General features: G+C 39.0%; 1 protein-coding gene across 1 annotated transcript; it reads left to right on the top strand.

Annotated features, from left to right (window-relative positions):
• Positions 1-2285: 2285 nt before the first annotated feature.
• Positions 2286-27486, top strand: SNRNP48 (small nuclear ribonucleoprotein U11/U12 subunit 48). Its single transcript, XM_027837461.1, has 9 exons — positions 2286-2498; positions 5387-5500; positions 5933-5993; positions 6694-6768; positions 16782-16970; positions 17340-17461; positions 22094-22212; positions 22755-22919; positions 26202-27486. The coding sequence occupies exons 1-9, from the start codon at positions 2322-2324 to the stop codon at positions 26239-26241; spliced, it is 1062 nt and encodes a 353-aa protein (XP_027693262.1). The 5' UTR covers positions 2286-2321; the 3' UTR covers positions 26242-27486.
• The last annotated feature ends 229 nt before the right edge of the window (positions 27487-27715 follow it).

The raw sequence follows: 27715 nt of genomic DNA, 5'->3' as shown, positions 1-27715 counted from the left end.
CCTTAAGCCTCGGATAGCTGGGTAAAGCTGCCCCACCCCCCCCCCCCCCCCACCCCCCCCCCCACCCCCACCCCCACCCCCACCACGTTCCTTGATTACTACAGCTGGCAACCCCAGAGCCGACTTAGGGTGGAATTCTCCAGCAAGGTTGTTTTCTCTTTCAGTTGAACTGAGAATTTTATCTCACTCCTGAGTTGAACGAATGAATAAACCACTTATTAAATGCTTACTATATGTAAAGCACTGTGTTAAGTGCTGGAAATACAAATTGAAAAATAAAAAACAGTCCTTGTTTTCAAAGAGTTCACATTCTAATGGGGAAAATAACACATGGGGAAGGTAGTGATGCAAGTCAAATGGAAAGGTCCCATAGTCCTTAGGGTGCAGCAAAACAGAAGGTAATGCCTCTTTAGTGTCATTTCCACTGATAAAATCATATTCGTTTTTGCTGTTGGACTCTTTGATGGTGCCCAAGTCTTTGGTGGCAATAATGCGGTCTGAGAGGTTGAGACCCCTCAAAGACCAAAGTACAGGAAGGGGTCGTCTGGAATGAATTCACAAACTCGAGCATTCTTTAAGTCAAGTTGGCAAAAAGTTTATTGTTACGCTTTTAAGCGGGCAAGGATTCTTAAGGAACCTCCAACCTTAGAGGGGTACACTTAAAGTTTATATAAGATAAAATACAATAAAACACATGCCAAATATGCTAACTAGGTGATTCAGGGTGGGATTAGGGAGTGGTTAAGGAGTGGTCAGTTCTTAAAGGAACATGAACTTCTCATACCTACTGCACAGGCGTTTTACCCAGAGTTCACTAGGAAAAGTCCACAAGGGAGGCCACGTAGAGGTGTGGTTTTAGGCCTGCTACGTCACTAAGTTAACTTGAGTTCAGGGGTAACTGAGAGTTGTCCAGTCTGCCACCAGTCAATGTCTTGTTTGACAAGATAGATGTAGGGAGTATACATATGTCTTAAGTCTAGAATACAGATAATAAGGAGTCCAGGATGTAAATAATGAGGTAGGGTGGCAGCATAGATAGTCCAGTGAGTAAGAATATCTTTATGACCCAGTGCAAAGCAAGTTCAAACTAATAATTCTTTCAGGTACTATTTGTAACTGCACCAGGGACAGAGAGATAAGGGTCTTGCTGGGGACCACTCGGGTAATTGCTAAGCACAGAAACCGTCAGGGATAGTGTTTCTGAGGCTAGGGAGAAATTGAGGTCTAAGCACAAGCACCCCATCAGCAAGTACTTTCCTCTCTGGATCATCAGTGACCCTGTCAGCAGCATCTGCAGGAGCAGTTGCCAAGCTGCATTTCCATAGGGGCTGCTTCTTAGCGCTAGGGTGGAAGGAATGAATATCCCTCTTAATGACTGAGGATGGCTATTACAGGTTGTGTATATAATATGGATGTAAACTTGGTAACAGCATAGATAGTTTATTTCTATTATTCTGCAAATGCATATATGTGAGGGTTTATGTAAATGTAAGCTCCTAGAGGGTAAGGAAGGGGCAGCTAAGTGGTCCAGTGGATAAAGAGCTGGGCCTGGAGTTAGGAAGACCTGAATTCAAATATGAGCTCAGACACTCACTAGATGCACGACCCTAACCAAGTCACTTAACCTTCATCAGCTTTAATCCACTGGAGAAGGAAACCCCCTCTTATATCCTTGCCAAGAAAACCCCATATGGGGTCATGAAGAATCAGACTGACTAAACATAGAAGGAAGGTGCTATTTCATTTTGTCTTTGTAGTCCCAGCAGCTGGCACTGAAATGTTTGATTGAGGACAGGAAACTGAGACCTAGAGAGTGACTTGACCAAGGTCATGAAAAAGGTAGTTCTCGGACATCCTCACAGCCCAGAGCTCCTTCCCACAGCCGATTATTATTCAGTATTATTTTTCTCTCTCTGCCCAAGGTCCTTCCCTTGAGCTTGATAATAGCTGGCAAACAGCAGGGCAATTGTCTCTAGCGGATGGTGGTCACATATTTCCCCCTCCACTTCAGTTTGGGTAGAATCAGGTACAGCATAAGGAAAATTACTGACAGAGTGCAAGCTCCTCCAGGGCCAGGAAGTCTAAGGCTTCCTCTCCCACCCCCGGTCTAGAGGCGCAACAAAAAGCAGAGAGTCAGTCCACGCGCTACGCCTGGACACTGAGATTCATTCATCCCCAAGCTGCTTTCTCTTCAAGAGCTCCCCCGCCTCCTCCTCATTGGCGCTCCCGGTCACGTGGGCGACACAGCTCTCCCCGCCCCCTTCCGATGTCCCAGTAGCCCTTGCGCTCCAGCAGGTGGCCGCCTCTCCCAGAACGGGGCTATGGAGGTAACGCCAGGCGTTGGGCCTCCGCCGTTGGAGGAGCGGCAGCACCTACAGCAGGAGCTGAGCGACTTTGTGGAGACTTGCTACAAGACGCTGGAGGAGGTGACAGCTTCTCTAGGCTGGAGTCTCGACGAGCTGGATCCCGGGGAAGGAGACAGTGAGGAACAGGAGCAGGTTAAGGCACCGGTCGGCGGGCGGGGCGGGGGCGGGGCCCACTAGGTTAGTCCATCGACCTTCCGGGGGGGTAGGGGGTGGAGACTTCTCGTTTTATTCCCTGGGCTGCTCTACGTGTAGTAAAAATCTGAAACGTAAAGAGGAGGGAACGCAGGGGAATTTTGTCTTTGTATCCCTAACACCTAATACATAGGTGGCGTTTACTGAATGCCTGAATGAAATTAGTAAGTTGTCCTTCCTCCTTCCTTCAGTGGTCGGCGCCGCTCTGGTCGCGTGACCGGAAGAGCCAATGGGAATGGGGAAGTAGGGCGAGTGGGACTAGGTTGGTCTTGCTAGTGGGGTTTGAATATTTGGGCCGTTGGGCGAAGGTCTAGTTTTCCTGCGTCAGGGAATTACACTCGAAGCTCTCGCTACCCTATTCCATCATTGCCCTAGGGATGTGTAATAATAGCATTTTTATAGAGCTTAGAGTTTGCAAGGCGCATTACACGTGTCTTATTTTGCCCTCTCAGCAACCCTGTGAGATAGGTGCTGTTATTAACCGTTTTACGGTGTGAAAAAACTGAGGCCGAGGTAAAGGTGCACACAGCTAGTAAATGTATGAGTCAGGATTCGGACTCAGGGATCTGCTTCATTCTGAGGCCAGCCCTTTGGTCACTAGAAGAGTCAGTAGATCCGTTCCTTGGCATTCTGCAGGAGTTGTAGGGTTAAGAAAATGGAGTGAGGGGGAAATGAGGAACAAAAAAGAAATGCCAAAGGCTGCTCTTCTCTTTTACCATCCCTGTTAGGTTTCCCAAGATACAGTTGCTGTACAGAAAAATTCACAAAAGAGCACATGCTGGGTAGCCCTAGCTATGTCACCAGCAAGATGCCTGACTTTCGGCAAATCATTTAGCTTTACTGTGTGGACAGACTTGAGAGTGAAAGAGATCTGCATTTGAATTCAGACTCTCATCTGAATTCTCTGTTCAGCCACCAAAGTGAATTTCCCGAAATGGAGGTCTACCACATCACCCGCGATGCAGTAAACCCCAGTGGCTCCCTATCACCTCCAGGAGCAAAAACAAAATGCTCTGGCCTTCAAAGCAATTTGTAACCTAGTCCTCTCCGATATTTCGTCATCACATACGCTTGGATCCAGTGACCCTGGCCTCTTACCTGTTCCACAGACGCTCCATCTCTCAGGCCTCAACATCTTCTCTGGCTATCCCCCATGCTGGTAACACTCCCTCCTCCACTCTGACTCCTGACCTCCCTGGCTTCCTTTAAGTCCTAACTGAAATCCCACCTTTTACAGGAAGCATTTCATAAAAACCCCCTCCCTGTAATTCCAGTGCCTTCCCTCTGCTTATTTTTTTTTCCTGTTTATAGGGGAGAGGAGGTGGGGGATTGGAGGAGAGGCAGCTACAGGGCACCTGGAGTCAGGAAGACTCATCTTCCTAAGTTCAGATCTGGCCTCAGACACGCTGTGTAATTCTATGCAAGTCACTTAATCCTGTTTGCCTCAGTTTCCTCATCTGTCAAATGAGCTGGAGAAGGAAATGACAAACTACTCCAGTATCTTTGCCAAGAAAACCCTAAAATGGGGTCATAAAGTCAGACACAACTGAACAACAAATTTATCCTGTGTATAGCCTGCTTTGTAGATATTTCTTTGTTCAGTCTTCCCCATTAGATTGTAAGCTCCTTGAGGCCAGGGGCTTCTCTTGCCTCTTTTTTGTATCCCCAACACTTAACATAGTGCCTAGTGCATAGTAGGAATTTAATAAATGTTTATTGAATTGAATTGAACCTTAGCCAAGTTACTGAACCCTTCTGAACCTTGGTTCCCTAATCTGTGAAATAGAGATAAGACTGTTTGAAATATTTACCTCTTAGGATTGTGGAGAGGGTACTTTGCAAAACCTTGATGTGATAACTGAAGTGTGAGCTATTATTTCTGGTAACATTTGAAGAACCTGCTTCTTAGTGTTAAAGAAAAGTGTTCCATATATTTGGACTTCATGATGATGACTTGCTGGGTTTCCTTTAAATCACCTTCCCAGTACATTTAAAATTCTTGATTTACATACATCTTTTCATCTTTTTTATCAAGCAAAACTTGTAGTTTTATACTATATATGAAAAATATGGTAAAAGTTTTTCAATTGATTGTTACTATTTAGGGATGTCATTCTCTTTGTGAAGGAAAAGGAAATGATTTATTAATGTGAATGTCATTGAATGGTACCAAAGGAAAACATGTTTCCTATACCATTGTTAACCCCATATTATAATAGCAGACACTAACTTGTCTCTCTTGCAGTTCAGTGATTGTGTATGTTATGTTATCAGGTGCACTTGAGAGTTTCTGAGTTAACAGCTTTGGTGAATGATATCCTTTAATGATCCCTATCATAAGTATGGCCAGAAAAAATGGAATCATAGAATCATAGAATTTTTTAACTCAAAGGTTAAAAATCACCTGATTGAAATCTTTCAATTTATAAATTACGAAGCCGAGATTCAATTCACAGGTAGTGACAGAACTAGATCTAGAATCAAGGTTTGAGGACCCCCCAGGACTTTTCTCAATATCATAGTACCTTTCATTTTTCTGCTGGCATGTTTGACTTCCTGATATGGAAGTTTCCACTTAATCATGGTGGAAAAATTGTTGAGTCCCAGTGGACTATTCACATCCTGTGATGCTGTATATTAATCTGCAGATAAAATTTTTTATTAAAATTTATTATTCAAGAAAGTTAGCATGGTGTAGTAGACAGAGCACTAAAGGTCAGAAAACTTCCATTCTAGTCCAAGGTCTTCTACTAACTAGCTGCATGCTCTGGGACAAGTTGTTTAACTTTCATCTCTGAATTCTATGATTATAATTATTTTCTTTGCAGAATGAAACCGTGGTATGCCCATATGATCCTAATCATCACATGCCAAAGTCATCCTTGGTGAGGCACATGGCATCTTGTAGGCTCAGGAAATTGGATTATACAAAAGAAGAAGAGGTATCACATATATATGTATTCTAGGTAGTAGTCAATGTATTTCTTATATTTTAGTGTAGTATGAAATTCCAAATTCTTTATTTGTGAAAAAATGAAACTGTATTGTTGCATACAATTTTGTTGCAAACAATATTGTTGTTTGCTTGAGGCTTTAACTAAGAAATGTGGGATTTTTAGGTTGAGCTACTCATCTTTCATCTAATGATCAATTTGTATTTCAAAAATAATTTTGCAGTTTATTAGTAGTACCTTACTCCCATTCTTTATAGGATGATAATATTAATGCTTGCTCAATTCTCAGATTATTATAGAAAGATAATTTAATCACACCAAACTAACATTTGCATATTTATAAAAACTTTAATGTTAAAATTTCTGATACTCAAGAAAAGCATTTTTAAAAGGTTTTTTGTTTTGTTTTTTAATGTTTAGGCTGAAATGTATGATTCTGCTTTTTTCTATGGGAATGCAAAGATACCTGTAGTTCACCTGGGTAGGTATCAAGTCATCAGTTTGTTTTTAAAACAAAAATTCTATAATAATTTCCACATATTCCCTAGTAGAACACACTCTACTTCTAAGTATACCTAGCAAATAGAGAAGAAATCTTTTTCCCATATGGGAAAATGGAATGAATGAGTGAATGAATGAAGGGTGTACCTGATTCTTTAGTCCATGGTTTGGAGAACAGGTTCATATTTATTTATGGCAGATGCTTTATGTGGTTTGGAGACTATGCTTGTCCTTCCCGAGGAAAATAGGACCACAGCACTACCTGTGCATGTGACTGGGGTAACAAAGATTGTTAAACACATGTTCACAATTGTTCACTGGTATATATAGTTACTCTTGCAGCGTGTTTGATGGAACAGTTCCTTAAATGGTTTTCTAAGCTCTTGACCACTGATGTGACTGACTTTGTCACCATTCAAATTGAATGAACTTGAGAGAGAGAATTTTTGTCTTTGGCCTCTAGAGCGTCTGTTTGTCTCCATGTACTATAAATGGTAGAAGTAGAAAATGGGGAAGACTTCTAAAATAAAACTATGCTAAGTGTAGTATTTAATTTTTTAAAATTGCTATGTGAATTGTGGAATTGAGTTTTCAGCATAAGGAAGCTGGAGTACATTTCATAATTTTTATACCTCAGCATTAAGTAAGCTTTTTGACAAATCCTTTATGCCTTTTTGCAGATAAGAATTTACAGTTCCAGATACTTAAACAAGCTAGGGCTTCAAGTGGAAGAGATGGTGATGTTTATAGTCAAAGTAAGTGTCATACATGGTTTAAGTAAGCTACTGACAAATGAAATATTGTCATTAAAGTTTTTACTTGTATCATTTTGCCATGGGGGGGGCAACCAAGGTTTTTTTTTTTTTTTTTTTGGTACATGTAACCAAAATTGCAGTTTTCTTCAGGATAATCATGTGGAAAAAATATGAGATGAGCAAAGCATAAGTTTTAAGTTTCTGAAATGATAATCTTGGTTTCTGCTTCATTTTGTATCTGTGACCATCTTTAGTATAGCAGAGCCTCTCTCTAATACTATCCTAGGGAATTTACTGTCCTCTATATTTTATTTATTTATATAAATCAAATTTCATAAGCACCTGTTGTGAGTAGAGCACTTTTCAAAAATCTAGAGAAGATAGAGTCGGGTTTTTGTTTTATTTTTGAAGTAGGGGAACCACTTTCTGTGTGAGACTGCCTTGTAAGTAGGTGCTTTTTAGCTTATGAAATAACTCTTTTGGATGAGGTCCAAGATAAATTTGCATTATACTGAATTTCATTTTGGTGAATAGCCGAGGCATTCCTCTAAGACAGGAAAAGGTCAACATTCATAGCACTTTCCAACTCGTTTCTGCTGGCTTATTTCTTGATTGGCTCTCCTAGAACCACAGAGCTTATTTGGTTTGCTGTTATCAAAAGCATACTTCGTATCTGTGGGTGTACGAAATCAGGGTAGATAGCGGTCCATTTCAAATGCCATCTTTTCCTTGAAGCCTTTCCTGATTCTGTCTTTTACTTCCTCTTTGTCTCTTATGCTCCTATCACATTTCATTCTGCATTATACTATTGTATATTTGTATATGTATCATGTCCCCTCCAGTATAAGTGCTATGATGTCAGGGGCAGTGTGTTAGTTACTTTTTCCCTAGTGTATCTGACTCTTCCTAACCCCATTTGGGGTTTTCTTCGCAAGGATACTAGAGTGGTGTGCCATTTCTTTTTCCAGCTTATTTGACAGGTGAGGAAACTGAGGCAAACAGGGTTGAGTGACTTGCCCACACAGCTGGTGGTCACATGGCTAGTAATTGTCTGAGGCCATATTCGAACTCGGGTCTTCCTGACTCCAGGCCCAGCACTCTATTCACTGTGTCTCCAAGCTTGGTTTGTCCCCTTCTCCCGGTGGCAGGCTAAACAAAGATATTCAGCTCTATAACCTGACTTAGATTGAAGTTGGCCCTGCCTCTAGATTTGGTGGGGTTCATAGTCCTAACTAGAACTTGTTTCTAGTCTTATTTCCCAGTGTGAGTACTCCAGGCCTTTAGTACCAAACTGCACTGAATTTCAACCTGACAGTTGCTCTAGTCTTGCAAAGCTCTGTCCTGCCTGGTCCCTGGCTTCCTAGATGAGTAAAGCACTATTACTGTCTAACTTTTAAAGATTTTTTTCCTTTGTGCTTTAGGCCAACCTTTCCCTTTCCTAGAAGTTTCTAGGCCTCTGGGAATTGAACACTTACCCTGACCCATTTCTGTCTGACCGCCTCATTTTATCTGAATCATAGCCTCTAGTGGTACTGTCCCTTGATGATGCTTGGCTTCTTTACCTGTGATTCTAAGCTAGTCTTTCTTTCCTTAAGACCTGTCTATCCCATATCAGGTCAATCTGACAGCAGATTCTTCGTCTCTTCTTGTTTCAACACTCTAATCTTTTTTTTGGGCCACTAAGTTCCTGTTTCTTTCCTGTGTACAGGATGCCTCTAGCTCTCAGCTCATTTGCAGAGCAGATATATAACTGACATGAATGACCTCAGCAAGTGTCTCTTCTGGTACAGGTTATTAGCTTCTCTCAAATCCCTTATTTATTATCTAATGAGTCATTATTTCTATGACTCACTGCAGTTGGCCTTCCAGAGAATTTAATCATTATGGGCATTTAATACCAACATTTCTTAAGTGTACAGCAAAAATTGGAAATAATTTCCTTAATTTCTACTAAAGGAAAAGATACTCACTCAGAAGCAGACATGGGAACTAACTAGCTAACTAGTTAATTAATCAATTAGTTTAAGGCACAAAAGAGATTTCTGGTGGGGGTACTATGACATTCCTGACCGTTGGCTGTGGCTATGATAATCGCATTGTTAGGCAGTTGTCAGTGAAGTAAAAGTGTGGATAATCAGAGGCAGGAATCTTGGTTAAGACATCAAAATTAGCCTCTGTTGATGTGTTGAAAGTTGATTCCTTTAACTGTCAACATTTTAATTTATTGGCTAAAAGGTAAAGAGGTTTTAGGAAATTGATTTTACCTTAACTTTGAACTAGGTAACTTAAGTTGATTCCCATGTCTGGTTTTGTTATAAAATTCCAGTGCATTTGTTTTGAAAGGTTATGTACAGTTGTCTTTAAGATTTGTGAATGTCTTTTTAAAGTATTTTTGTATCTTTTCTCATAGGATCTTCATGGTGGGACCTTAGAGATAATTTAGTTTAGCCCCCTCATTTTATAGATGAGGAAAATAAGGGCCAGAGAGGTGAAAGCATTTGCCTCAAGTCACACAAGTAATAAGTCTTAGGATTTCAAATGCAGTAGTACCAGGAGTGGCATCATGAAATAATAGAGAGTGGCAGACTGAGAGTCAGGAGACTGGAGTCATATCCCGCTCTGATACTGAAGTAGCTTTGTAGCCATCCTAACTTCATTTAACCTCTCTGAGTTTCAGTTTTGTCATCGGGAAAATGAGGATAATAATACCTGTTACACCTGGTTATTCTGATGTTCAAATAAGGTGACATTTTAAAGCACTTTGCAGACTATAAACATGATATAAATTTTGGTACCTCACTTCCTCTGTGAAAGATCAGTAAAAATTAGATCTTTGGGTCTTTGTGAGGAAGAAAATTTAAATTATGCATAAGAAGATCTGTCTTAACTTGATAGAAGCCCCTTTAATAAAGACATATAAAGAATATAGAACCATAGGAAATATTTCAATACTAATGCTGTGTGGTAGTATCAGAGAATCTTTCATGAAATTTCTGAGAAGTAGATAGGAGAGAAGGTATTACACTTGTTTGACAGATGAAGAAATTAAGGGGCCAAGTGTTTAAATCATTTGTCAAAGGTTACATAATTAATTAACAGGCTGAGCTGTGATTAGAACCTAGTGTTTCTGACTCCCAGCCCACATTCTATGTCTAGGGTTTTGTGCTTCTCCCGAAAAGCGAGATGCCTTAGAGAAATTAATGACGTAGGATTCTTCACCTCTAGGTGTTGCTCTAACCTAACTATAATAATTCAATCATATTGACTTAAAATTCATGGAATTCTGTTAATCATCTACATGTGTTTATAGATATCACTTTAAACACATATTGGTGCTATTCATGCTTCAGGCTGTTTGTCATACATTTAATAAATAAGACTTTAAACAAAAGATTCTGTGTAAAAGTAAGACTGTAAGTGACAAATGATAGTGGCAGATTCTCTGTGCCATAGTTTTTCTACTTGTGCAATAAGAGGATTAGAAGAGATGATCTTTGAGCTTCCTCTGGCTCTACAATTCCCTATTTCCAGCAGCATTCTTATACTTGGCATATATAGTACTAATCATACTCTCTCACCATTGATTTGTATGTAGTTTAGTGGTATTTCTAAGGGCTTTTATTTAAATTCCCATTTGGCCCTCACAACAACCCTCTGAATAGGGCAGGTGGTATTATCTCCATTTTATAGATGACAAAACTGAAGCTAAATAGTAAAGGTTGAGATTAGTCCAGTGTGTAATATAGTGGAAAGAATATTGCTTTAGAGCCAGTGGGCCTGTATTTAAGTCTTGGCTCTACCATTTGGTATCTCCATGACTTTGAATATGTCACTTAACCCCTAATGGTGTCTCTTCCTCATCTGGAAAATAAGAGGGTTGGACTAGATGATCTCCAAAGTCCCTTTTAGTGCCAAATATTTGATTCTATGATCTTTATCCTATTTCTAATACATCATAATGTATTTTAATTATTAAACTATGTAGGATACTTAATTGTGCCATAATATTTTGGAAAAGAAGCTTGAGAATTGAATGCCAACTGTGGGTTAGTAAAAGAAAGTGAAAGGTAGACAGAAGCCACCCAAGTAAAACATTCGAGTGTAATATCCTATGTACTGTGATGTTACAATGGAAACATTATTTATCCATGTTATGCCTTTCTGTAGTGGCATTTCATATCAGAAATGTGGTGTGTTTATATGTAATACATTTTTATTAATTAAATGCAGTTTATAGTTAATAATTTTTCCCCCTTCTTCTCTTTCAGTAATTGGGGTGAGTATAAGGAGGAATTAGGAACATCATTGTACTCCCTATTAAAAGATTTGCAGTATCCTTTTTGCAGATATCCTTTCAAAAGTATAAACATGTTACTAAACTTTATTTTGATGGGCTGCAGAACATTGTATATTTAACTTGTCTTTTTTGTTTTGTTTTGTTTTATTTAATTCAGAGAAAAGGAAATATTAGCATTCTTTCCCCTACCCTGCTTTACTAGCTCAGTATGAAAGAAATTAAAGGGAAGTGTGTCATCCCTCTCCCTCCCCTCTTCCCAGCCACATTAAAGAGTAAATTGTGTTTCTGTTTTTAAGAATAGTGAACATATGGACAAAGCTGATTATAGAGTCAATAGTTAAGTTTTCTAGTATTTGTGTTACATTCCCCAAATTTTCATTGCCCATACCCTAAATGATTAGGTATTGGACTGAGCGGACTCATTTTTTAATTTTAATTTACACACACACACACACACACACACACACACACTCTTTATATACTTTAATCATGCTTACACAAAAGCATTCTTTTTTGTGCCTACTAGTAGTATACTATAGTTTATTGACTTAAAATAGAGAAAGCCTACTAAATCAAACCCTTGAGTAGTAGATATGGCTAGGGTACTGGTACAGGAGCCAAATGAGGAATTGTTTTCCAAATAACTTTTGTTTTAATTCGCCTACAAACTGGTGAACAAGTCATTCTAGATTATTTAATTCTTCAGATGTTCTTTTAAGAGTTCTTTTCACCTCTACTTTTTGTCTAGGGTATCACTGAGATTGCTTCTTACCCAAATAAGTATCGGGGAAGAACCAGTGACTTGTATTGTATTTTGAATTAGGACATTAAGATAAAAATTACTCCTTTGAGTTAACCCAGTGATGATTAAAATAATTCTTTAGTAACATTTGGTATAGTATTATAACCAATGCACTTTCGAACCTGTTATTTGTATTAGTAAGTGATGAAGTCTGGAAAGAATGTAACTGTATTTATCTATAATCATATGGTTTTTTTGAGAGCCTTGAATCCCTAAATACTTCTGCTTACTTGTTAATTTGTCACTTCAAGGTACTGTGCCTATTCATTTTTACCATTAATGAATTGGTTTGGAAAGTTGCAAGTGTTGCTCGACATTGCTGTTAACTGGTTTTGAATTAATTTGGTATTTACTTTTTTGGGGATGCTACATGGTGACTAATGTAAGAAGAATTTGGCATATTTTGTTGGTTTATTGTTGACCTAGAAAATTCTGGAATCTCTGAATGTAAGCTGAGTTATTTTACCTAGCAAATTATGTATTTCATGTAGTTCCATGCTGATTTACACATCACAGATTCTGAATGATCCTTTAGATTAACTCTTGCCTGACCAAGGGTCCCATCCATACTGATTACCAACAGTTGATAATGTAGTCTATGCTTGAAGAGCTCTAGTGAGGAGAAACTTACTGCCTCCCAAGAGGCCCATTTCATTTTTAGACAGTTCTGATTGTTAGGAAATTTTCTTTTGTATCAGTCTTAAATATACTTCAGTGCAGTGTCTATCTATTGTGCTTCATCCTGTCCTCGGGGAAGAGTAAAGCAAGTCCAGTCCTCCCACTGACAGCCCTTCAAATACTGTGAAAACACTTTTAACCTTCTTAAGTAATCTCTTCTTCTGGCTAAACACCCTCAGTTTATTTAATCGATCCTTCATTGGCATGTTCTCTAATTCATCACCCTGGTTACTCTTCTGGTTATGCTTCTCTCTTTCTTAAAATTTGGCACCCAGAACTGAACACCAGGGCAGAGTATAGCAGAATGATTATCTTTCCTTGTTCTGAACAAAGTGCCTATCTCAATAATGTAACCTAAGATGTTATTCACCTTTCTAGTTGCTATGTCACACTGTTGACTCATTGAGTTTGCAGTTCACTAAAACCCTTCAATTTTTTTCCACAGGAAATGTTGTCTAGCCATGTCCTCCCATCCTTTATTTGTAAAGTTGATTTTTTAAATCTCAGTGCAGAACTTTATGTTCAGGAAGCAAAATATCTGAGCGAGTAATTCAACAAGTGGTCTTGTATCTATGTATGTGAATAGGTAACAATCAGAGTAAATTAGAAATCCTAACATAAGGAGGTACATTTGGCATCATCTGTATCTGGAAGGCTTGGTGGGATGAGACTGATAACTAAGACATGGCTCTGGAAGGGTATTCTGTGTTCAAAAGGAATATGGTGTGCAAATATGGAATTATGGGATGTATTAATATGTGGGATGGGGGTAGCATTATTTAATAAAAAAAATAATAAATAGCTAGCATTTATATAGCACTTTAAGGTAGATTATGAAGAGATACACATTAGAAAATCCAAGAACTAGAGAAGGGAAACATGGTGAAAATCATATGAATGAAGATCAACAGCGGCAGGAGTGATACTGTAATGATATTGTGCTTTTCTTCATGAACAAGGAGATTACAAGCCTGAGGCATGGTGACTTGTGATATAATAGTAGTAAGAGACCCTAATTATTCATGCATCTGCTGGAGCTCTGTTTCTGCCCCCAGAGATTAGCTAATAATTTTTTTAATTGCTTTAATGGTAATTTCATTCTTTTTTGTTTGTTTGTTTTGGTTTTTTTGTTTTTTGTTTTTTGGTGAGGCATTTGGGGTTAAGTCACTTGCCCACGGTCACACAGCTAGGAAGTGTTAATGTGTCTGAGGCCGCATTTGAACTCAGGTCCTCCTGAATCCAGGGCCGGTGCTCTATCCACGGTGCCACCTCGCTGCTCCATGGTAATTTCATTCTTAAAAAGGTGAAAGACCTAACAAAAGAACTGCTGCTTTAGATCTGATTGTCAACAACAAGGAGGAACTGGTTGCTGAGGTGGAAATAGTAGGAACCTTGGGTGAAGTGACTGCTCCAAGATAGTTTGTGAGATAGGAGAAAAAAGCCAGGCACGATCTTATGTGAACCTTGGATTTTAGAAAAGGAGCTTTCAAAGGGTTAAGGGAAAGGATCAGTAAGATGTTATGGCTTGAAATTCTGTAGGGAAAATCAGCCTAGAAAGGATGGGAAACCCTCAAGAACAGACATTCTGAAGAAAAAAGAGAAAAAAATACTACTGAGGGAAGTTGTTGAAGAAGACCAGTGTGGATAGAAAAGGAAATTATCAAACAAACGTACAGACATAGAGAGGGTTGGAACTAAGCTGAGAGCAGGTAACAGAATGAATATGAAGACGCGTTCCAGTGTTATGAGATTTGTATCAGGAGTGATAGAGAGCTGAGGCTGACCAGTAAAGCCAAGGACAAAAAAAGTTGACCTTGATTCATTAATGACTACTTTTTTAGTCCTGCCCTCCAATCAGTTCCAAATGAATTATAGTGTCTTAACGTTGTTTTGCCCATTTATCTTCATTTTTTCTAAAATTTTGGCATGAGATTTTTACAAATGCTTTGCTAAAATTAAAGTCTGTGTTTATAGCATTACTAGTTACTAGTCTAGATACCTTGTTAAAAAAGGACATAAAATTAGTCTGATCTGGCTGGTTTTTAATCTCATGCTAGATTTTTAGTCATTACTGTTTCCCTAAGTGCTTACCACATACCATCCCGTGATAATATGTTTTAGGATTTTGTCAGGAATAGAAGTAAGGCTTACTGGGTTATAGAATATAGATTCTATCCTCTCCCGTTTTGGAAAATTGGGACATTTTCACTTCTCCAAATCTGTTGCATCTCTTACTGTCCATGATGAGCCAAGTCTCCAATATACTGGGCACAGGGCTAAGTACTGAGGATAGAAAGAAAAACAACAAGAGAGCCCTTGCCCTCAAGGAACTTCCATTCCATCAGAGGTGACAACATGTACACTCATAAATCTTTACAAAACTGATACAAAATAAATACCGCACAATCAGGGAGGGAAGAAAGGCTTTGTATAAAAGGTGGTGCTTGACCTGAATGTTCAAGGAAATGAGGAATTCTTTGAGGCAGAGGTGAAGAAGTCCTGCATTCTAGGCATAGGGTATGGCCAGTGCAAAACAGGAGGTAGAGTGATGGGTGAGGAACTGAAAGCAGGACCCTGAAGTATAAGAAGAGCGGTAATATATAATGAGGTTGATAAGAAGTCAGGCTTGTGCTTAAAGAAAATCACTTTGGCAGCTGTGGAGACTAGATTGGGGAAGGGTGGCACTTGAGACAAAGAGATATATTAGGAGGTTGTTGTGCTAGTCCAGGAGAGTGGAAGATGTGTTAAAAAGGTGGACAGATTTGAGAGAAATTGTGGAAGCAGAAAAGACAAGATTTCGCTGTCGATTGGTTTTTGGGGTGAGGGAAAGGGAGGCATTGAGGCTGATGAGGTTAGGAACCTTGGAGACTGGAAGAAAGGTGGTACTCTCAATTGATACAGAAAAGTTTAGAAGAGAGGGGTAAGTTTTGAGGGAAAGTTCTGTTTTGGATATGTCGACTTTGACATGCCTATGGGACATCCAGTTTGAGATGTCCAATAGGCAGTAGATGCAGCATTAAAGATCAGAGGAGACACTGGCTGTGTGTATAGATCTGTGAGTCTTCTGCGTAGAGACAGGAGTTAAGTATCTGCTGAGGTGACGGTGCAAGGCTGTAGAGAGAGAAAAGTACCTAGGACAGAGCGTTGGAGCCCACTCCCAAGAAAGAATGCAAGATGGATGATGAGCCAGCAGAGTGGTTCATACGTCATATCTGCCAGTTCTTTTAATGCTCTAGGAGGTACTTTGACTAGAGATAGTGACCTGAACTTATTGAGGACAATGACTCTTCACTTATATTCGGTTTCTACTGCCTGGTCCCGTTTTTTGGTTTCTATTTCAAAGAAAATGAGATTAGAAATGAAAGGAATTGATTAGTTCAGTCCTTTTTTAGTTATCCATCATTCCATCCCTCCTTCCCCTACCACCCTCCCCATCAGCAGTTATAGCCTTTGTTCAATCCTAATACCCCTAACATAAGTAGAGAAAGAACCATTTTTTTTTTGTCTTTAGTATTAATTGCCAGGAACATCTCATTCTTGGCTTTAGTTCTCCTGATGGAATTCTTATGAGACTGTTATGCTAGCATATTCTCTGTTATTTGGCTTTGGTTTCATCTTCTATTCATGATTTAAAAATCTGAATTGGTTAATGAGTTTCCTGTGCATCTACATCAGCCTCTTCGTGCAGTTTCTGGTTCTCCCCCACCCCCATTTGAATAATTTGTCTTTATTGAGCTGAAGTGACTAATATACATGTACAGGAAACTCATTAACCAACTCAGAATCTACCATTCCCTTCCCAATTCACAAAGCTCCCTAGATTTTGGTATGTTTGGTATGTATGATTGGTATGGTTTATTTTGACAAAGCAGACAATTTCTGATATGAGTCATTTTGAAACTGCACAGTAGCAATGTCAAAAGGATCACCCTGAGGAGTTTCCTAAGTCATTGGTAAGCCTTTTGCTATAGTTACTGTCTTTGTCACTTCGGGGATCTGTCTTCCCTACTATTGTGAATTAAGCAAACCCTGCGCTATGGACATGGCACATTTAAGATAATTGAAAACATAAATACGTGTATTAAGTATTCAGGAGTTGCTTGATGAGGAGTATTGTCCTAGTGTCTTGTCTTTATTAATACGTTGCATTTTATGACATTTATGTGTTAATATCAGTCAAAAGTTTTATTCTACATTGTTTCATATAGTTTTCTTGTCACTGTGTTTCTACTTTAGGGATTTATTCTTCAGTGCCTATTGAAGTGCCTCAGAATCATAAGCGTTTCATCTGTGACCTGACCCAAGCTGATCGTCACGCCATCTTTGACTATGTCCTCGAAGAGACAAAGAAACAGCGGTCCAGGTCTCAAATCACTGAAAATGACAGTGACCTTTTTGTAGACCTGGCTGCTAAAGTCAATCAAGGTTTGAGATAAATACTGTAGTTTCAAATATTTGTTATATGGTATAGTATTAAGATTATATAGTCATTTTAAAACTTCTTTAAAATGAGCTAAAATAGTACAACTTCCTGATCGATGAAATTCCATGTATATGATTGCATAGTACTTCTGAACAATCTTTATGAACTTGAACCCCTCCCTCATTCCTCACCCCAGTTTAATGCAGGAGCTCTGCTTCTAACTTCATTGCTACTTGGCCTGTTTATGTAAGACAGAATCTTTTTCCTTCTAACGTGTGTACCACAGTTGAAATGTCATTTGATGATGTACCATGAATGCTGATTTTTTTGAAAAGCATGTTGAGGATATGATCATTGTGTTTCATTCTTAGATGATAGTCAAAAGGGTCCAAAATCTCATCTTGAAATTCTGGCGGAAATGAGAGATTATAAAAGACGACGTCAGTCCTATAGGGCGAAGAACGTTCATATAACCAAAAAGTCTTATACTGAGGTAAGTGATGACCAGAAAATGATTTGTATCCCTTGAGTCCCTACTTTTTAAACTCTCCATAGGACCCCAAGATGCTGCAGGGATATTTTGGAAGGTGAAAAAGTGTAGCTGAGAAGGACACTTAGTAGCATGTAGCATCTTTTGCCGTCAGAAAAAGACCTTTTAGCAGGGAATGGGTTTTCGGAATGTGTACAACAGTACAGAGGGATTTTATAGCCTTAAATAGTTCTCCTTAGTAGATGATCATAACTGCCTTTATGAACTCAGCTGATTAGTTGATTGAGAACTCTTAATATTTTACTACTTAGAGGAAAATTAGAGTTGATTTCATATTTTATTTTGAGAATCACTTTCTGGTAGCAGCAGAAAGTCTTTGGTTTATATAATTCTCTAAGCTAATGAGCTGATTTTTATTACCTCAAATAATTGTGGTTTTCTCCTAGCTGGACCACAAATATTTATTGATTGGCTTTCTGTTTCCTGCTTCCTCAATTCTAAATCTGGCATTCAAGACTCCTAATGTGGTTCTACTTTGATTCTCCAATGTGCTCTCTCTGCTTCATTCTGGCTGGTGTCCTTACTGTTTCACAGGCTTGCAAAGTTCACTCCTGTGCTTTTGCTCATTTTGCTGTCCTAAAACATTCTTTGTCTGTTCAGTCCACCCCCTAAGGGATTATCTCATAAGTCCCACCCACTCTATGCAGTCTTACTACCTCACTGCCTTTTTTTTTTTTTTTTTTTTTTTGCTTTTTGGTGAGACAGTCAGGGTTAAGTGACTTGCCCAGGGTCAAAGTGTCAAGTGTCTGATCTCAGACTGGATTTGAACGCAGGTCCTCCTGACTCCAAGGTTGGAGCTCTATCCGTTGCGCCACCTAGCTGCCCCTCTCACTGCTTTTTATTTTTGGAAAATTTCAACTCTTTGTTATGAGTGCCCTCATATCCTGTCCTCTGTACCTCAGAACCTCTCCGTTCATTTTCTTCTTGTCCCATAAAAAGAGATGTCCTCTTTGCCAAAGCTAAGTTTTCCATGTTGATTTTCCCTTTATTCTATCTTTAATTGATTGCATTCCTCTTTCTTTTTGTTCACTACTTTAAAAATTGCTTAGGTCTCCGAGAGCCTAAAAACAAAGCAAAACAACCAAAAAAACCACACTCCTTCCACTCCCTTAAGCAGTCCTCCAGTATCTTTTTTCATCCAATCCAATTCAATAAATATTAAGTGCCTATGCTATGCCATGTACTGTGCTAAGTGCTGGGGATACAATTAATAAAAAGAAACAGTCCCTGCCTTCCAGGAGCTTAGAATCTAAAAGGGAAGACATCACGCAAAAAGAGGCAGTAAAGTGGGGAGTTGAAAACAGGCGGAGCAACAGATACGGAGTAAAGTGAGCTGAATTTGGTTTCTGCCCTTTATAAAGGAAGATACTGGGAGGGATTTGTACTCTACTCTACAAGCCTCCAATTGGAGGGAAGAGGAGACTGAGGGAGGAGGTATTGCCAATCAAGGGATGAATTTAGAAGTTTATCCTGAGAGGGGCATCTTGGAGTCAAAACTGGGCCAAGCAGTGGATGCTGCTGAAGTGGAGTAGATGGTAAGATAAATGGTCCATCCGATGGTAGTGAGTAATCTTTCACTCCCTTATTTTTAGAAAGAGTAGTCTTTTTTCGATGCTTATTGTAGGATAATAGCTTTAGAACTAGGAGGGACCTTAGAGGTTATCTAAGGGCTAAGACTCCTCATTTTGCAGATGAGGCACTGGGGCCCAGAGAAGGCAAATAACTTGCCCAGGAACAAGGGGGTGAGTTGGAGTAAGTTAGTAGTAAATTGGATGTTTGGAAGTCATTTGCAAAGAAGCAGTAACTAAAAATATGGAAGTTTCCTGAGATTTCCAGTAGAGAGTGTAGAGAGAAAAAAGAAAAGGGCCAAAGACTGACCCTTGAGGGACACCCATACTTGGGGGGGCAGGAGGAAAAGAAAACAGCGAAAGATATAAAATCAATAGCAGTAATAGCTGCTAACATTCATATACTACTTTTAAGGTTTGCTAAGTGCTTTGATGTGTATGTACATCTTACTTGATCACCAACTGTGAGATAGTAGTTATTATTATCCCCATTATGTACATGAGGAAAAAGACTGAAAGAGATTTGCCTGGGGTCATGTAACTATTTAAGTGTCTGTCGGTATCAGGATTGGAATTCTAGTCTACCCGACTTCAAGAACAGCATTTTCCTCCAGGACACTGGCTGTAAGAATAGGATTTGAACCAATCGCTTTTAACTCCAAATCTCGCACTCTTCACACTGTACCAATCTTTCTCATCATTTACTCACTAATATGACTTTTATCTCTATCACTTTATTGAAACCTCTCTAAGGTCATCAAAGATTACTTCTTTTAAAAAATTGTTGGTTTTTACTGTGTAGTAATATTCCATTCCATTCATTTATCTCTAAGCTGAACTGATAATAGCTGCCTAATCGATCTCCCTGTCTCCATTATCATCTCTTTACATGCAGCTGCTAAAATGATCTTTCTGATACTCTTGTCTGACCACATATGTAGCCATTCCCCAAATGATGAGTGCCCACTTTGTTTCTAGTTTTTTGTTTTCACAAAAAGTGATGCTATGAATGTTATGTAAACCAACAATGGTTTTTCAGGCATTATCATAGTCTTGACTTTTCTCAGTCCCTTAGCATCTAGACCTTTCTACAACATTTAATATGCTTGATCACTGTTCTGCTTTCATGGCACCAGTATTTTCTGGTCCCTTTTCCTCCTGCCACCTGAGTGTGAGTGTCCTTCATGGGTCAGTCCTTGGCCCTTTTCTTTCTTCTCTATACACTCGTTCCTTTGGAAGTCTCATAAACTTCCATGGCTTCAGTTGTCACTTCTTTGCCAATGACTTCAAACATCCAACCCTAATTTCACCGTCAAGCTCTAGTACTACATTTCCAACCAGATGCTGGAACGTTTCTATTTGTATGTCCTGACAGTGCATCAAACTAAAAGTATGTTCAGAATGGAATAATCACTTGTCTCTCCAGGCCTGTCTGTCCTCCCAGCTTTTCAGTTTCTGTTCATTGCATCACCCTTCTCATAGTTTATACAGGTTCAAAATCTCTGAATCATCTTTAGTTCTTCCCTCTACCCTCAAAACCAGTCCGTTGTCAAGTCCTATGGATTCTGTTCCCACAATTTTTGTCTCATCCTAGTTCTGGCCCTCATATCTCTAACCTGAACTAGAGTGACAGATACCCAACTGGTCTCACTCCTCTAGTATGTACTCTCTGTGTAGTTGCTAAATAATGGCTTTCTGATACTCAGATCTGACCATGTCCTGCTCAGAAATGTTCCCTCCAGAGTAGACTCAGTCTGGTAGTTAAGGCCTTCTGCATTCTGGCTTTAACTCACCTTTCTAAACTTATTTCATATCTTCTTGGCATCGTACAATCCCAGTCATCTTTCTGCTCTCTGCGTCTCTGCCTCAGTATGTTTCCCCTGTGTGGAATATACATCTCTACATTTCTACTTCTTCAGGTCCTTTTCTTCTTTCAAGATCCAGCTCATGTGCCGCTTCAGTTGGCTCTGAGCCCAACCCCTTACCTCCCCCCCCCCCAATAATCTCTCTCTCTCAGATTTTCTTACAGCATTTTGTCTGCTTATCTCCTCTGCCCTTAACACATTTTACTTTATGTCTTACTTGTATATATGTCTTTCCTTCTACAGAAACTGTTATTTTTATGCTTTTGTATCCCTAGTACCTTGTACCCAGTAGATACTTTATAAATAATGTTTTTAATTGACTTGTTATATAGTATAGTTATAGCCCATACCACATAATAGTGTATTCTTTTTTACTTAATGTATTTTTTCATTAACTGTATTATCTCTCTGAGATCATCTAGCAATTTAAAATTTTATAGTTATTTCCCACTATGTTTAACAGAGTACTGAGTACATAAAATACACTAATACATTTGTTGATTTCTTTCCTGGTTTCATTGCCTTTCACTCAGCTTATGTGCCTCTTCCGATCATTTTTTCCTCTCAGAACTGCTAATTGTTTTATTTTACTGTTTAAAACCTTCTGGCAATTCACCATTTTTCTCTCAGCTAACTTTTAATCTTTGCCCTTGATCTTTTAGTCCTTGCAGTTGTGTGTATACCTTCTAACCCTTTTTTCCCTAACATGCCAGCTTTCTTTGATGCTGAGAACATGACCTCACTGTCTAACCTATATGAGACTCTTCCAGCTCTGAATTTATTTTCCATATTTTCTCCTGTCTTCCCCAACCTTCTTTTCTCAACTTCAAAGTACCTTCTTATCTTCCCTAAAACCTTACGTAGTTACAGAGTGGGGAAGAGTGGACTCCGTACAAATTGTCTCTAGTTTCAGAATCACTGTGGACACTAGTTGAAGGAGATTGAGAGAGGAAGATGAGGTATGAAAGAAATAGATCGATGGTCCCTGTTCTCAAAGAATTTCCAGTTTACTTAGGAAGTCACAATAAATACTTGTGAAATGACTGAATAATTCCATATTTTACATATGGCATATAAGCCCCTTAGTTATCCGTCTTCTCTCATTTGCAATGAACACCCTCCCATATCCTCCTCCTCCTCAGGTGATTAGAGATGTGATCAGCGTGCACATGGCAGAGCTCAGCAGCCATTGGCAGGAGGAAGTGGAACAAGCAGAGGATGATGCTGAAAATGCTTCAAACTCAGCACAATCTTTGGGAAGGTGCGTGCATCATTTTCTTGGCACTGTCACAATGTTCTTCTCTGAGCATGTGCTCATAAATTCATAAAGTTTGCCATAATTCTAGATTTTCAGAGCCATTTAAAACAATTTAATTTTTAAAAAAATGCTTTTTGCTTTTACTCAAAGTATTTTTTTCCTGGTATACTACTATAATAATACTCTTAGTTTCTGCTGTAGGATTGCTTTATAACCTGTTTTTTTCTGTTCTGACCCCCGAGAAGAGGAGTACAAGAAAACTCCGTTTGATTTTGAATTTTGCTCTGGAGTAAATTATATTACTTAGAGATTTTATTGTTTAAAATATTTTGCATGGGTATATGGTACCTGCTTAAGATTTACTGATGGAGCAGCTAGGTAGCGCAGTGGATAGAGCACCAGCCCTGGAGTCAGGAGGACCTGAGTTCAAATCCCGCCTCAGACGCATAATACTTCCTAGCTGTGTGATTCTGGGCAAGTCACTTAACCCCAAATGCCTCACTTAAAAAAAAAAAAAAGATTTACTGGTTAATATTGCTTTCCAGAAAGGAGGAAAGACGATCAGCTTCAGTAGATTCACGACAGTCTGGGGAAAGCCATAAAGACACTGACCACTCACGACACAGAAGAGACAGAAGTCGGAGCCCACGTAAACAAAAAAGAAGCAAGGAGAAGGAGAGAGATAGGGACTTAAGAAGAAAGAGAGACAGGTAAGTTTCAATGCTGTTCTCGTAAACGATAATCATTGTTAATCCTATCTTTCATTGCTGGAGTACTTAACTGGTGCCACCTGGCTGCCAGGTGGTGCAGTAGATAGAATTCTGTGCCTGGAGTCAGGAAGACTTGAGTTCAAATTCACCCGCCAACACTTACTAGTTGTATGACAAATCACTTAACCTCTTTTTGCTTCAGTTTCCTCAACTGTAAAATGGGGATATTATCGTTTACCTCTCAGGGTTGTTATGAGGATCATGAGATAATATTTGTAAAGCACTTAAGTAATGCTTGGCACATCAGTAAATGCTTCTTTCCTTCCTTCCTACCTTATTGTTCAGTCATTTTCAGTTGTGTCTGACTCTCAGAGACCCCCTTTGGGGTTTCTTTGGCAGAGATATTAGAGTAGTTTACCATTCCCCAGCTCATTTTACAGGTGAGGAAACTGAGACAAATAGGGTTAAGTGACTTGCCCAGGGTACTAGGTACTAATCAGCCAAAGTTAGGTAAGACACAGGCCCAGATCTCATGGAGCTTAGAGTCTAACAGAAGGCAGAGGGATGAATACCTAAAGAGGTGAAGACTGAAGGGAAAAGGAAGGATTCAGGGAGGATTCTGTGAGTGTGCGGGGAGAGCGTTTCTCATGCACCATCAGATAGGATTCATAGAGGAGATGGCCTGTGAAGGGAACCTTGAAAGACGACATGTGTGTGCATGTGTGGAGGTGGCTCTAGGCCAGGCATTGGGGATGCAACTGAGATGGCAGGTCAAGAGCAAGAGACCAGGAGCAGTGAGCAGTCATCCAGTGGCTCCAGTCATCCAGGACTTAGAGGATGACTTAGAGGATGTGAAGAGAAGGCTAGGCAGGGGGCTTGGAATCTCACGGCAGAGGGCCTTGATTTAGGAGCTTCTGTTTTATTGGGTAGGTCATAGGGAGGTGCTGAAGGTTTCTAAATAGAAGAATGATGTGATGAGAGGAAGATGATTTAGGCAGCAGTGTAGGAGATAAATTGGAGAGAGATTAGACTGGACACAACCATTTAGGTAGGTGGCTGGTAGAGTAATCTAGAGCAGGAAAGGAGAATGCTTGAACTAAATGGTAGCAGTGGTATGAGAGAAGAGGGCCAGATGTGGTGGAGGTAGAGGTGAGGAGCGCTGGCCGTCAAAGGGATGACGTGTGAGAAGGGTGATCAAAGGTGATGTCATGGCTTTGGGTTTGATGTGGCAGTGCTCGTAAAAGAAATGGAGATATTAGAGGGAATCAGGTTTAGGTGGGGAATTCAGGGGAATTGTTCACATCCTTTTTGCTTCCTTCATTTTGTTGTTTTTAGTGCTAGCTGTAGTTTGCAGGGCCAGGGTAAAGAACTAAATCTAAAGATTGGTTAATTTTATTCTATTATAATAGCTCCTATAAGGGTTTTAGTGATTGAATTCACTAACACCTGAGTGATGTTTTTATACTAACTGTGGATGTCAAGTATCTTTATTATCTGTGCTCCATTACCACTGAGGATCAAGAATTAGCTGTATTCAAACAATACCATTTTAGCTATTTTGCTTACCCTAAACCACATGTGGCCTCAAGGCCTCAGGTTCCCCACCCCTGTCTAAAGTTTTGCAGTCATTCATTTCTTTATAGGCTCAGATTTCATCAGATTTAATCCTTAATTCACAGAATTGAATGTTAACTTTGTGATCCTTTTTGGTTAATAAAATGGAAATATTTTGTCTTTTCTCTGGTCTGTTCTTGATTATTGCTTATTCTTGGATTGCCATCTCTCAATATTGCTCTTAAGTTTTTGTGATATGGCACCTACTGTGCTTAAGTAATACTTTGACATTTCAAATTTCTCTTTTGCATAGCAAGAATTCTTTAGAAATTAAATATATCACCATCCCCTCCCCCTTTCCCCAGATAATTTGAGAGAGCGTAAACCTGTCCTGTAGTGCAGTATTCAAACACTTGGCCCCCAAATGACCCACAACACCCCCAAGTGTGACCCAAACCAGATTACTATGTAATTAGGTAATATTTGACAAAATAAATACCACAGATGATACTACTTTTGAAAAGGAAGTCAATATGGGACCCTTAGGGATTCTTATTATCTGGTTTAGTGGCCCCCACTTCTATTGGAGTTTGACACCACTGCTGTAGTACTGGGCTAAATTCTGCAAGCTATTTCTGACATGGAATGGGTTGCAGGGTCAGGTGAGGAATGAAATAGGGATAGGGACATTAAAGAGCTTCTGTATTCCCATGGTTTCATTAAAACAATTCCTGGAAGATTCATACCTAAACTCACATATTCAGTGGTGAGGAATGGATTTGATTATTTGCAATTTTGGTGTTCCGTTTCTCTGTTTTTGTCCATTGCTATGATTAATAGAGAGTTGATTCTATAACTTTGACTACTCTAAAAAATTAAAGAATTCATAATTGCTTCATAAGATATGGAGTAGAAAAAGTTAAAATCTATACCTAAAAATTTTGTTTTATTTGCCTTCCTATTCATATATGTTGCATTATGTTCTAAATGCTGACCACAGTTTAACTTAGAGCACAGTTGTTTTTCCCTTGTTAGAAACAAGAGGAAAACCTGTGTGACCTGTTTTTTGCTGAAGAAAATGAAATCTGTCCATTATGTGCAAAGTTGTAAAGCTGGCAGAACTTGTTTTCTCAGATACCTCAGGTCATTGTCTGTTATTTCCTTTGGTTCTCATAAAAAGGTTGCCTTTCAAGAGTTGGGTCCCCAAGTCTCAGAAATGACTGACTCTCCCCATTTGCTCCTTACAGATGCCCTTATCTCATCTGGGCAGCTGAATTATATCCTTTTATCTCAAACCCCTTTCCTGCTCAATGCTAGCTCTTAGTCCTCAGGACTATGGCCCCTAACATGGGGGCCAAATGAATTCTTGAAACCCCCTGTTTGCTCCTCACTCCTGACCTCGCTAAAGCCCTTTCATTTCTCATCCCTGATGGAGCATCTATACGTCTATATCTGTATAAACATTTAATCATATTCACTAATACTCTGGGATCCATTACTCAGCTGTAGCTGTTCACATTAATCTTTGAACAATTTACCTGCTAACCAGATTGTGGTCTTTTGCATTATCAGGATGGTTAATTGAATATATCTTTGTAGCTATTTTCTGTTTTTGTTGTTGTTTTTAGTAACAGTTTGAATGTTAAGTGATCTATTTGTACTGAATTATTAATTTTTTTGAAACAAACATTAAAATGTTTAGTATCTTATAATATCTTTTTATTTCAGGGATGAAGAAAGGCACCATGGCCATAAAAGAAGAAAATAGCAAAGTAAGGGTCAGGAAAATAAGTGGAAATATTTATACATGTGTGTTTATTAATGGTGTTTATGTAATATAAACTAATGAAGATAGTTCAACTATCTCAGCTACTCGAGGGACCAAGGAACATAATGTACTTATTTTTATCGTAATGCATTTTGCTGGGACTATTTGTAATTAAAATATCTGTGTAATGCTCGGATTATTATTTTTTTTCAATAAACATTCATTAATATCAAACTTTGTTAGTTGCTAAAAACTGTAATTATATACTTTAATTTCCTTACCGTGATGGGATATAGCCAGTTTCTCATTTCTGAATTTGTTGGGGAATTTTATTCTTGGTCATTTATGACATATTTTATAAAATCCTTAACCTGGTCTAAATAAGGAAGCATATGTTAGAGCAAAAGCCTTAAGCCAAGAAATTTGAGACTTGGCAGTCAAAGTCCAGTTTTCTGAAGATCTCATAATTTCCTTGTGCTTATGACCATTCAGGTGAAAAATTGGCATAAATGTCAAACATCTGGGACCTACATGGCAAAATATTGGCCTTTCATCTGGTAGCTCTGGGTTAAAAATTCCAGTGTGCTTCCCAAGTAAAAATGCAGCTTAAAATCTTTCAAGTTAGTAGACAGTGATAAGATAACTGTAGAATTTGACTCACCAATTATCTTAGCTTTCTTCATAACAGATGTCCATAAGATTTATGAGTAGAGACCTTGAAGCACATCCATTTTACTTGCTGGATTTATGAACACCTGTAAACAGCCTTAGATTAAATTTTTAGGATTCCTAATAGCAAGAGTTTTCCTTTTAAATTTTGTTACAGGCTAGGCATGGTGGCTCATGCCTATAAGTAATCCCTGCTACCAAGGAGGCAGAGGCAGTCCCTTGAGCAAGAGACTCCTGAACTGCAGTAGGCTAAGCTGATATTGGGTGTCTGCAGTAAGTTCAACATTAATGTATTGAGTCCCTTGGGGCAGAGGGAGCACCAGATTGCCTAGAAAGGGTCAAACCAGCAGATCAAGGCTCCTGTACTGATCAAAATAAAACTGGGCCTAGGAGTAACCCCTGCACTACAGGCTGGGAGAGATGTGGAGACTAAGACTTTTAAAAAAAAATTGTCACATAATTTACTTGTGGGTCAGTACTGTTTTTCTTGTGTTTTGTTTTTGTTTTTTAGCTGTAGAACAATTATTTCTTCCAGCACAGAAATTACTTAAGATTAAAAAGATTGATATTAAAACATTCATTAGACTCTCTATTTTCTTGGGAGGTAAATGCAAGGTTCTGGGACTCCTTCAACAGCTGAACCTGACATTTTACATTTACTTCTGCCGAGCATGTCACAAGATCTCCTAGCTAATCAGGCATGGCTTTTAATTATTCAGTTTTCAAGATGGTCCTGTCAGTGGTCATCTACTTATTTTGAGACATGTGCTAAGATGGATGTGGCCCGCTGGGCAGCTGGCACTTG

This window comes from Vombatus ursinus, unplaced genomic scaffold (assembly GCF_900497805.2).
Source record: "Vombatus ursinus unplaced genomic scaffold, bare-nosed wombat genome assembly UNPS02000577.1, whole genome shotgun sequence".
In the NCBI taxonomy this organism is placed as follows: Eukaryota; Metazoa; Chordata; class Mammalia; order Diprotodontia; family Vombatidae; genus Vombatus; species Vombatus ursinus.
The sequence above is the reverse complement of the archived record's forward strand: the minus strand, read 5'-3'. Positions and strand labels throughout refer to the sequence as shown.